General features: G+C 47.2%; 1 protein-coding gene across 3 annotated transcripts in view; it reads left to right on the forward strand.

Annotated features, from left to right (window-relative positions):
• Positions 1–12587, forward strand: part of LOC123505583 (ras GTPase-activating protein raskol-like) — a 286512-nt gene that overhangs the window by 263006 nt on the left and 10919 nt on the right. For all 3 annotated transcript variants that reach the window (XM_045257072.1, XM_045257069.1, XM_045257070.1), the window contains one exon: positions 10448–10551. In XM_045257072.1, coding sequence (XP_045113007.1) covers positions 10448–10551 — 104 coding nt within the window. The remainder of the gene's footprint in view (positions 1–10447; positions 10552–12587) is intronic.

The raw sequence follows: 12587 nt of genomic DNA on the forward strand, positions 1-12587 counted from the left end.
ATTACCGCTATTGGTGTTGTGATTACTACTACTACTACTACTACTACTACTACTACTACTACTACTACTACTACTACTGTTACCACCACCATGCTTTCTTTTCTATTAGTAAAGAATTCCAGGGTTGAATTTAAAGAAAAGAACTGTATGAAGGAAAATAAAGAATGAAAACAGTTAAGAATCAGAGAGAGAGAGAGAGAGAGAGAGAGAGAGAGAGAGAGAGAGAGAGAGAGAGAGAGAGAGAGAGAGAGAGAGAGAGAGAGAGAGAGAGAGAGAGAGAGAGTTATGACCTTGGTTGTTAAGCTATCTCTATAAAGTTTATCACATCTGCTGTACACGGGAAGAGATAACAGTATATGATCTTGGAATGAAAAATGAAAGAAATGTCAACGTTAATAAAAATGAAAATGTATCGGAAGTACAACGTAGAGAGAGAGAGAGAGAGAGAGAGAGAGAGAGAGAATCAGGTGTAAGTTTCCGAAATGAGAGAGAGAAGATAAGCTTACTGAGAGGGTCATAAGATCAACACACACACACACACACACACACACACACACACACACACACACACACACACACTCCCAGGGACATGATGGTCTGAGGATGATGTGTCTGAGTGCACGAGGGAAGGTGCGAGGGAAGGGTAAGGGTGCTGGGGAGGCGGGCAGGTGAAGGGGTGTGGGGAGCAGGGCAGCCATGAAGGTGAAGGGACGCTCCCCCCTCCAGTCCCTCACCCCACGCCCAGATGATGCCCCCAACCCTTCCCCTCTCACTCTCTCCTCTCCCTTAGCCCGTCCTTCAGACTCTGGCACATCTGACGGGATGGCGTGGCAGGAGCTTTGTTTCCTGTGTGTGTGTGTGTGTGTGTGTGTGTGTGTGTGTGTGTGTGTGTGATCAAACAGCTTTCTGAGTTCTAACTGTGTAGTCTGTCTTAATTATGCCAGTCTGCAGTATGTATCTACACTAACGAGTATTAAAAACTAGTTATGTTAGAAAATGGGAGAAAGTATCTTCAAGAAATTTAGAAAGACACGAGCTGCTGCTGCTGCTCATGTGTGTGTGTGTGTGTGTGTGTGTGTGTGTGTGTGTGTGTGTGTGTGTGTGTGTGTGTGTGTGTGTGTGTGTGTGTGTGTGTGTGTGTGTGTGTGTGTGTGTGACAACAGGAAGCGTCGGGGACACAGTGTGATTGTCTAGACACTACTATCAGCCTCTTCATCTCGACCGCGCTGGAACTCTTGACACCAGCTCGCTTCCTGTTGCCTCCTTGGGACCAGCTTCTGTCTGCCTTTTAAAAATAGTTGACACGTGGGGTACTGGAGATTAGTGAGCGGCAGGCACGCCTCGCTGCCGGGTCCAGGCACTGCTTCCTGGCCGCTGGGACACACTTAACACTACTGTCACCCCGAGATGACCTTCCTCCCGGCGTGCCTTTGTCCGCCGCTTGCAAGGCGCTACCGTCATTTCACCCCAGACCTTTATGACGCCCAGTCCCCACCGCGGCAGTGCTGGCGCGGAAATTAGTGATGTATTGCGAAGGTTGGCTAACAGTGCGGTGCTGCGACGAGAACTCCCCGGGGCGGCAGGAAGTGCTGGGCGGGGAGTGCTGGTTCATGCTGCGTCCCCATTACTGGAGGCGGTGGCTGAGGCTGCGGCTGACGAGCTTTTATTTTATGACAGTACTTCCGTTTTTTGCCCCTGTGAGGCGACAGAAAGCGAGGGTTAGTCTTAAGGCGCATCTCTACTTCGGCGAGCCTGTTAGGATAACGACGCTCGCCCATGCCGGTGGAAATATAAATGTGATGGTGTGGAATGAAGCAGATGAGTTGGTGCATCCTGGGTGGGGGTGTAGGGAGAAGGTGGAGGAAGGAGAGAGGGTTAAAAAACGTGTAAGGTGTAGACAGATGATGAGATGGAGGAAAACATGGATATAGGCTTGGTGTAGACATGTGAGATAAAATGAGCCAGAGAGGACATGAGAGCCACCCAAAGTCTTATGAGTGACGCGGTGTTGACAGTCGTAACATCAGAGCTTGACAGTGGTGTGCTTGGTTGCGCTGTCTGACCCCTGGTGGTAACGTGCACCACCCAAGGCTGAGACATGCACGGAGAGGTGGATTCCAAACAAGCTTGTGTATTTTTGGCCTTGTACAAGCTTTCTATTTCCACTTTATAATGTTGTACGTGATAAATTTTACACCCAGATATATCCTCTATTTCTCTACTTCTTATCTCTCTTTTTCTCAAATTTTCCGCTCAGATGCAGCGCCGTACATAAAGATTAGGGCCACACGCTGCTAATGCTCCCCTGTGTAGCGGCGGGGCGAGGGTGTGGCTGTGGGAAAGTGATGTAGAAATGTGTGGGTGAGGGTGTGGGAGGCATAGAGAGGATATTGGCAGGGGGAAGAGCTGTAGCGAGGGTGTGGTTGTGTGTGTGTGTGTGTGTCGGTGGGTGTGCTGTGGGAAAGGTGTCGATGAGGTGGGTGTGGGAAGAGGAAGTGAATCTAGAGTGTAAGTTGAGTACTGGCAGTGGGACCACCTACGTATTACACTTGACGCGGATAAGGTTAGGTTATATAAGGTTAGGTCTACCTAGGTTTGCTTATCTTAAGACAGCTTGGTTTTCACTAATCTAGGTTATCTTATCAGTACTTAAGGTTAGTTTATATAATGTTAGGCTATTTTATGGCATCGTTTTCTAAGTTAGGTTTGGGTAGAGTTGTTCACCTTAAGTCACAACCTAACATACCTTAACTTAATGTAATTCATCTCAAAGGCGTCTTGTAACACCAGCAGTGCCTTAAGGTAGAGTCATCGCTGGCAACACACCAGGGCTTGCAGCAACGTTCCAAGGACCTGCGGACAATTAATAGCGTGACAGGAGGAAGTATTGCGCGGTGGTTAGCTAGTGCGGCGTGTGGAGGCCGCGGGGGAAGGTTGTGGCTTGAAGGCGGCGAAGAGGCGGTGTGGTGGTGACGATAACATTCTTGGGTTATTCTTCTCAGGGCGGGGAATGAGGAAGTATCGTTGCCTTCTCCAGGTAAATATGTTAATGTGGTGCGGAGGGAAAGGGCTTGTTGGATCCCACGCTCGGTATAAATCCCCCCCTACTCACCCTTGCTGCCCCTCCGTGCCAGGGGTGCTGCCAGTGGAGGGGTCCTCGAAGGGAGTGGGGCGCCGCGGGAAGGTGGATCGCTTACGAGAGTATCGGCCCACGGCTACACGAACACCACAACACGAAGCTGACTAAACCAACTAACCAATCAGCACATTACTGCCATTACTCGTCTGCTAGAAGGGGATCATTTTCACCGCTACCTTATACAGAAAGAAGCTTGTTTTGGTAAGCACAGCAGCGCGTTCCCTGCGGCTGGGAGGCGGAGGCTCTGGTGAGGAGGACGGACAAAGAGCCTCACAGACAGACTCGAGAGCAAATCACGCACGCGGCGGTCACCTCTAGAAACACGTGCAGGTGGACACACACACACACACACACACACACACACACACACACACACACACACACACACACACATGGACGGACGGACAGTGGGATTGGAGGAAGTAGTGTGAGGTCTCCAATAAGCCACATTCTCCAAGGCTGTCAGAGAAGGGCCATTATGTGCCGTGTCGGGAGGGAGACAAATAAGGGAGTCCGGAGGGAGGGAGGGAAGGAAGCCAGCCAGCGAGGAGAACTGAGGCCGAGGCGTGCATGGCGGAGAGAAGGAGAAACATGAGAAAAACAGGAAGAATAGAGAGAGAGAGAGAGAGAGAGAGAGGGGAGATACATAAGAGTATACCCCTTTCTATTTCCTTTCCTTCTAGTGTGTGTGTGTGTGTGTGTGTGTGGCGTCGAGACCCAAATATCACGCCCATTCTCTTAATCGTCCTTGTCAGCGAATAGAGAGAGAGAGAGAGAGAGAGAGAGAGAGAGAGAGTTTGAAATAATTCCTCGTTTAAAATAAAAGTAATTCCTTGAACGCGGTAAAGGTGAGACGGACAACTGAGAGAGAGAGAGAGAGAGAGAGAGAGAGAGAGAGAGAGAGAGAGAGAGAGAGAGACTGTCACACCTCTGCAACGATTAAAAGGTTTAATGAAAGAAGGATTAATCTTTTTTATGATTCTCTAAATTACACCAATTTCTCTCTCTCTCTCTCTCTCTCTCTCTCTCTCTCTCTCTCTCTCTCTCTCTCTCTCTCTCTCTCTCTCTCTCTCTCTCTCGCACCACACCCTCTCAGTCTCTCCCTCACCCTTCACCTTCACCTGAGCTCCTTGTTGATCGCCAGGTGACTCACGCTGTATACCGTGACCCTCGCCCCTCGGGACCTGCCTGCTCCCCTCCTTCCCTCCGGTTCTTCTTCCCTCGTCTGTATATCATCCCTCTGTAACATCCATTCCGTTCTTTTGTCGACAGTATCATTTTTATCGCTTCCTGTAAATTGAGATGGAAATATAGAGATTGGGATATATAGAGGATGTTCACACGTGACTTTTCTTCACTACATCTTGATAGACTGTATTTGATTTGTATACTCGCATGTCTAGTTAATCATACAACCTTATACTTTATTGCTTTACATCATAAGTTATAATTGTCATATGAATATTTGTCATTATCGCCACTGTAGCACGTTGATCTGTCTTATTTTACGTTTTATACTCTTGCAAAATAACGTATTACACCATACAGTACTTGCTTCACCGCTGTACATCACTATCATTAATTGCCACCATAGCAACCACCACTGTTCATTTCTATTAGGATGGCTCTCGAATGAACTTAATTCTGCCACCACCACTACCATCCTCACCATCACCACCACCACTACCATCATCACCACCACCAGTTTACCACCTGCTGCTCCTAGACTCAGGTATAGCCGCCATCTAATGAAGTACCAGTCCATATAGGTTCGAAACAAACCTTATATTCGTACGTGGTCTTGTGTTCTGAAACCCTGTGCTCCTTCATAAGGTCTGTTTTGCTGAGGCCACAGAGTTGATCAATCGAGTTTCCGTGAGTGTTTCTCCTGTTAGTAAAACCCGAATCCTTATTACACTATTTAGAATCATGGAAACACTAAAATCTTCCAGTAATTTCCTTTAGACTGATTCAAATGTGAGAGATTCAAATGTTGAGGATGCAAAAGTCACAAACAACTGGAGGAGATTTGTAACATGGCGCCGACCTGTGACTCTAAAGAAACCGCAAAAGGGAAAGAAAAAGAGACGAAATGTTTAGGAATACAGTCCGAAGAGGTGAGACATTGGTTAGCAAAGCACCTGCGTCCACCCTTCCGGTCCCTGTATACCTTGGTGGCCTTATCTGGTTATGCCTCCCAGGACAGACTCATCTCGGCCGTCCCTTTGACCTTCCTTATTGAGGCGAGAGGTGGTAAAGGGTTATGTTTGGAAGGTAAGGAGAGGAGGAAAAGGAGGAGGAGGAGGAGGAGCGGCGGTCGTATGAGTCTGTTTTAAGTGTATAGGTCCCGTATGGTTGAGAAAAGGAGAAATGGTGCCAATTGCTCTTAGATTATTGGAAAAAAAATATAATTGATGCAAAAAAACTGTGATTAATAAGTATAAAAGTAGGTAAATAACGCCAAAGATGGTTCCCAAGGTTACGTATCTACATGGCTGATGCCAAAAGGTAGAGAAATGGTACCAAAAATTTATCAATAATGGTGAAAAGTAAAGAAATGATGCCAAAATACACAAAACATGCCAAAAGTTATCGAAAATCTATGCCATAAGGATATGAAGAAGGAGGAATGACGCGTATGCCAGCAGCGAACACGTTGTAGGAGCTATGGAGTCCAGCAGGATGCAACAGGATAGGAAAAACAATGCGCTGCTTTGGACCTTATACATGATTGCCGTGGTGCTGAGGGAGGGAGGGGGGAGGGATGAAAGGGGGAGTAGCTGGTATAGGGCAGCACCGCTTCACGTTATCTCTGCTTAATGTCAAGGGTGTCGGCCGCCGAAGGATACCAGTGATGAATTAATTGCTCAATAAATCAGTGGAATGGGTCGTGGCAGGCTGGTGGTGGTGCTCCTCAGGCCTCCCCGTAGCCTCCTCGCAGCTGTCCCCCGCCTCACTTCCCTCCAAACCCCAGCTGTACTGCCAACTAACCCTTATATTCTCCCTTTTCTTCTTTCTCTCACTGCATGGCTTGTTTGACCGTGACATGTTTCCACCGCTCAAACTCCCCTCTCCCCACCTCAACACCACCACCCAGCCTTCTAAGTCCCTATCCCATTTTCCTTCCCTGCGTTTTTCGCCTGCTCGTTGAAAGAAGCGCAATTTTGACTCTCCTTAGTGTGGTGTCAGGATGTGTCGCTTTGTTCTCGCTGCTTGGCGGACGCACAGAGCGGGGGATGAGAAGAACGAGCAGGACAAGTGTTAGGACGAGCGTTTGTTGTGTAGTTGCCATGGCAGCCTCGATCCCCGCTCCCTCCGTCGCACCACCAGCCATGCACGACCCTTCCCCCGGCTCCCACATCCCCAACCCTCCCCTTCCCCCAGGCCTCCGCAATCCCCAATCATGGCGTCTTGTCACTTAGGATTGTTGTAGTGAGTGGCGGTTGGTTTGTAGCGAGTCTTGTCAAGTATTTAGTTTTCTGTTGAGTCGTGAGTAGTTTTAATCTTGGTCTTAATGTGCAATGATCCGTGTTTTTCTTTTTCTTTTTTTTTTTTTTTTTTTCTTCATTTATAGCGTCATGAGGCGGCAGTGATCTGATCCCTTTATGGAGGATTAAGAAGGGTGCTATTGATGCGTTCCTAGGTTGGGGGGAAGGAGATGGGGATGGGGAATGGAAAGCAGGGAGCGTTATACGAGGGAGTCATTGATTCCTCAGGGAGTTGGTACTGGTGGGATGTTGTAGAGGGGGTAGGGCGTCCCTCATTTATTAGTGTGTGTGTGTGTGTGTGTGTGAAGTAAAATGAAAGAACTGGTGCATTATCAATAGTGTGAAAACTTTAAACAAACTAGTGTATATCTGGATGGCTAGGTGGAGAAAGGTGGAAGAAATGTATTGCAACCACTCACGCATTCACTTTGACTCACTCACTCATCCATCGCAGGCACCCTCACTCTGTCCCTCGCCCAATCTGTCTTTCATCTTGCCTTTTTCATTCACTATTTGTTCCCTGCTGGCTTTTGACTTCGTGGAGGGGCGGACAGAGGAAGAGGAGGAGGAGGAGGAGGAGGAGGAAAGGTTATTGATACCAGTGACGCTTCTTCCTCGGTACAGCGCTGCTATAATTGGTGCAGCCGCCTCTTGGGATGCATTGCGTGTTAACATGAGCGTTTTCTTAATTGACGTCCTTGGTTTTCATATAATCCTTGCTTCCCCGCGTCCTTGGCCATCCTTCTGCAGGGCCCCTAGTGTTATCCTACTGTAGTGACCGCAGCAGGAGATACAGATAGAACTCAGTTGAAGTACTTGCAACGCCCCTATTTAGTTACGGGTTAGAGCGCTCTTCCCACCGCCTGGCCAACGTCACAATAGGCTCGTCCCTCTGGCCTGGTCTCTCCCAACCCCTAGCACCGCCCCTGTGACGCAAGATCGATTACATCTGTCCACTCATCCCCCTTCAGGACTCAGGGTCGCTATTGAAAGGCGACATTCCACGTCGATTGAAGGTGTTGTGACGGAAAGACGACCATAGCTTGTCCCTTCATGTCCTCCCCCTTCACTGTTACTTACCTCAGCGTGCTCAAGAGGCCGCATTCTCAAGGGTTTCAGCATTTATCTCTTACTATATTTAGACTGCTGTGATGGATATGACTGGGTTTCCCGAGAGTGTTTTCATGATTGTAGTGATAGTTCAATAAATATTCTGTTATTATTTGGAAGAAAAGCACCCCATGAAAAACTGACTAATCATCGCCATGGTCTTTGAAAAATAACCCTTATGGGAGAACAAAAACAAGCGTTACGAAATAAGAGCCAAGGACCTGAATGTTTTCTGTCATGGCAAGAGATTAATCGAATTGTTCAATTGTGAATACGGTTCTTCTATCTTTACCTACCGTGATGTAAGAAATAACTAGCATTATATTGTCTGTGGCTCATCCTGTGTGTTGTAATGGGGAGCGGAGGGCACAAAAGCAGTCTCTTCACTGGCAGCCCTCCCTGGTTGTTGGTTGGACATTACCAGTAAAGTTTTCTCTCTTTCCAGCGCGCTCGTTTCCCTTCCCTTCCCTCTGCCCTCCTACCGTCACTGAAGGGTCTGTATAGCAGCGGCCGTTAAAATTCAATGTTGCTGTAAATTACGGGTCAAGAGGCGAGCACGGCATTACCATGGGGATGAGGATGGGGGGAGAAAAAAGGAAAGAAAAAGATATTAAGGAAATTACTCTTCCATGAAAACAGCATCTGCAGTCTATTATATAGAAGTGATGGCTACCTGGCAGGGCTCGAGGCCTCAGCAGCAGTAAAGAGTGAAGTGACGAGTGGGGACACAAATAGGTGATAGACATTTTTACTTTTCTTCTCTTTTTATCGTCTTGCTGAAAACATGTTTGTCTTTCATTCCTCTTTCACTCCAGATTGTCTGTCTTTTCTTCGCTCGCTCAGAAAAGACCAAATTTGTGTTACTTGATATCACACATTCCTGAGTAATCTTAATAACACTTACGAAACATTACACATTATCTTATCTTCGACACTCTCAGCTTGCCACACTTGTTCACGTTACGACTTACAGATTGTGGCACACCTATTCTTGCTTCCAGCCTTCAGAGATCATGGGACGAATTACATAAAGATCAACCACTTAAGCTATTTTACGAACAGGTAGGCAAACGTACGGAAAGGTAGAGGTGGATTTGGTTAGATTAGGGTAGGATAGGTTAGGTTAGATTGCGCTGTTTAACGTGTACTAACCAAACACACCCCTAGATGACTGGTGTGTCTCATGTTCATGTGATCCTACGGGACTGCTCAGTGTGGGAAATATTTAATGGCGCAACTCAGCACGTGTGTCCACTTCCTGTAAATGAATACTGCCTCTCCCTCGACCCTGGGAAGCTGGCGTAGGAGGGCGGGAGAGTTGTGCTGTGTGGGAAATGGCGGCGCCTTCCTGTAAACATGCCGCGGCCAAGCGAATACGTATTACGAAAACATAGACTAGGAAATCCAGCACAGGTCAGTAATTGTTTGAGAGACTGGCGGGGTAAAGGCTCTGCCCCTGAACTGCGCGAGGTGTGTGGGCCTGAGAAGGCAGACCGCACACCTCCCTCCTCAGCTGCGTCTACATGTCGTGCCACAGTGCTTTCTTTATGCCGGGACTCCTGCAGCCACCTCAGCTCGCCCACCTCTGTGCCGTTCACCCCGTGGCCAGAGTGCGGCACTGTGTAAACACCCGGGTCTTTCCTCTGCGGTGAGTCCCCAGCCACAAGCGGGCGGAAAGACACACTATACGGCTTCGCTAATCACATTATAGGTTCGTAATAGCATGGACTGCTTTCCTCTCTCGCGGGTCCCTCCCCTCTTCCTTTTCCTCCCTTTTCCCTCCTCTCCCTCGCTCGCTTCTCATTTTACTCCATGGGACGTTCTCGTTGTAAATAGCCCGCGATGTTTGGGTGTCATGTTTTGCCAGGGGAGGGAGGGAGAGGTTGGCTCCTGGCCGCCCATCCCCACCAGTGTTTATAAGACCCGAAGGTGTGGTGACAGCGGTGTCGAGAACCAGGAAGAGGGGAAGGCCAGAGGAACCCCACATTTGTATAGAAGGGATTTAAGGTCTTTACATTCTCCTTCTTTCCTTCCTAACCCTTATCAGTCTCCTGAGATTTGCACACTCTCAGCCTTCTTTTCCTGTGGGACAGAATCGTGTATAGGGTTTCCCGTCTTGTATCATAGCTAATTGTTCTTATGGGATTCCTTATCGTGTGGGATTTAGTCAGGATTTACCTCGTGGATTTACTTTTTCTTTGTTATTGATTTAGATTGTCTGGTACTGATTGTGTGTGTGTGTGTGTGTGTGTGTGTGTGTGTGTGTGTGTGTGTGTGTGTGTGTGTTGGGAGGTGTGAGTGAATGGTTGTTTCATGGAAAACTATAATATGTTTGAATTTGTTGTAGTCATTAGAATTATAAGATATGATAGTTGCTGTTATTGTTAATTTAATTATTATTGTTGTTGTTGTTGTTGTTGTTGTTGTTATTATAATAATAATAATTATTATTATTATTATTATTATTATTATTATTATTATTATTATTGTTGTTGTTATCATTATTACTATTATTATTATTGTTATTATTTTCATTATTATTATTTTATTTTATTTTATTTTATTTTCTACTACTACTACTACTACTACTATTACTACTACTTCTACCACCACCATCATCACTTACACCAATACGTGAAGTGCGAAGAGTGGCATCGTTAGGCAGATCCACCATACCTGCATCACTGACTCCTTTGCTTTCCTCCCTCAGACACGTCGTATGAGAAGGCCTGTGGGTCGGACAGGCGTGGGTCTGCCCCTGCCACGCCCATCCTCGGGGGGCGGCACGCGGACTCCACCCCTAGCAGACTTGTGGTGAGTATAGTACCTTGAGAGGCTTGTACGAAGAGTACCTGCACACACACACACACACACACACACACACACACACACACAGAGAGAGAGAGAGAGAGAGAGAGAGAGAGAGAGAGAGAGAGAGAGAGAGCAGGGCACGTGTACTTATTAGTGGTGTATTCTGTTGTCAGCAGTGGTTTCAACTGTATGTTATCTTCATATTCTGACGACGATCTCTATCTTTTTTTTTTCTCATCGCTACAAGGCACCTGGCGAATATAGTATTTCTATGTCACGTGTCCGGTGTGGCTGTGGTTTTTGGAAGCGGGGAGAACTGGAAGCAGGCAATCGTGTGGTTTTGGCGCGGCGGTGGCGGTGGTGTGTCAAGTGGGCTGCCACGTGGTACGGCCTGGCGTGGGTCGTGTCGGGGTGCTGCTGGTGGTGAAAGGGCTCGTTGTTCAAGGTGTCAGGCGTCGGCACTGTCACCACGTCACCTTCCACATCAGAGTCGCCACCATAATACAAGACAAGCCTTGGCATGCATCGAGAGAAACTGCCCATCACGTCTGGCCTTGCTGGTGGTGGTGGTGGAGCGGTACTGTCGTGGCGGCGCTCAAAGGATACAAGGTTCACTGCAGCTGTGCGTGAGGTCCAAATGTTCCCCGGTATCGTGGTAAAACTGGTGCAGAGGCTTAGTCTTTTAGTCTGATAAGGACGTGTTTCTCTCATCTTGACACGTGTTTGAATCCTCCTTGATAAAGCACTGCACAGTCGTGATAGAGACCCTCAGTCTTTTCCTGTGTTTTGAAGTTTTCGATGAAAGTAAAGACTGCGTTGTCTCTTATGTCGCTCCTCCGTCTGTGTCTCTGCGACCCTTCTGGAAATCACACATAACTTTTTACTGAGGCTGAAGATCACAATGATGTTAACGGAATTGTCTCGCTCTTCAGGAAAAAAAAAAGGAATAGGCTACTCCCTCAGCCGGTAAGACCAGTGAATCATTGGTATGTAGGCGTGAGTAGTCTTGTTTTTATATAAAGCCGCAACTCACACATCCGGAGAGAGAGAGAGAGAGAGAGCGGGTTGCCTGCGTTGCATCAAGTAGTGGTGAACTGGAGCGTCCCGTGTGATGATCCTCAGGCAGAGTGTGGCATACGAAGGAGTGTGTGATAGTGTTTCTGGATTACATTTGTAGCTGTAGAAAGTGGTGATAGTGAACCTTCAAGTAGCGTGCAAGGAACGTCTCGTCGACTGAGGGACTCGCCTTCACACCTGCCTACTGAACGTGAAGGGTGCAAGCTAATTATACTTTCGTGTCCGACTATGTTTTATCTTCACGCGAGTAGCGAAGGCGACCTCAGCCGACTCGAGGAAGACGTCATTCTCACCTTCGGTAATTCGGTACGTGACCAAATCAGTTTCTTTTCTTCCAAAACATTCACCCATGTATACACAGCCAAGAATGTGTGTGTGTGTGTGTGTGTGTGTGTATTTCGTATTAGAAACGTTAAAGGTAACGTCTTATTAGCCTGGCACGTTACAAGTCACGTAACCATTTTTCACAAATTTCTGTTAGATACAAAGATAAACAATACTGAGACGGTCTCTATTATTACAATACAAGTGTATGACTACAGTTGTAAAGCTAATGTCTGTATTTCGCGACGCTTTGTGCTGGATTAAGGAATGTTTTAATTTGTCCAGGAGATTATATTCGCAACATTCTCATAATGCAGAATCCTTGTTAAAGTTTTCCTCGATCAGTAAAAATACCTTTTGAAGATCACAGTAACTTCCACTACAGCCTGTTATAAGTAATTGAGTTTTATTACTGAGACGTGTAAGAATATGAAAGTGTGTCAGCAGGGTGGAGGTAGAGGCCGGACCCTGCCCACTCTCCAACCAGTCCCTTCCACACGTGCCTTTCCTGCTGCGTTGTTCACGATAATCTTGCCTCGTCTCCCGCCACTAATAGAAATACATAGGCTGGTATTTTTAGTATATCTATAATGATGAAATCTTAAGATTATCTCAGGAAACACGAGTGTGGCTGGAGG

This window comes from Portunus trituberculatus, chromosome 18 (assembly GCF_017591435.1).
Source record: "Portunus trituberculatus isolate SZX2019 chromosome 18, ASM1759143v1, whole genome shotgun sequence".
In the NCBI taxonomy this organism is placed as follows: Eukaryota; Metazoa; Arthropoda; class Malacostraca; order Decapoda; family Portunidae; genus Portunus; species Portunus trituberculatus.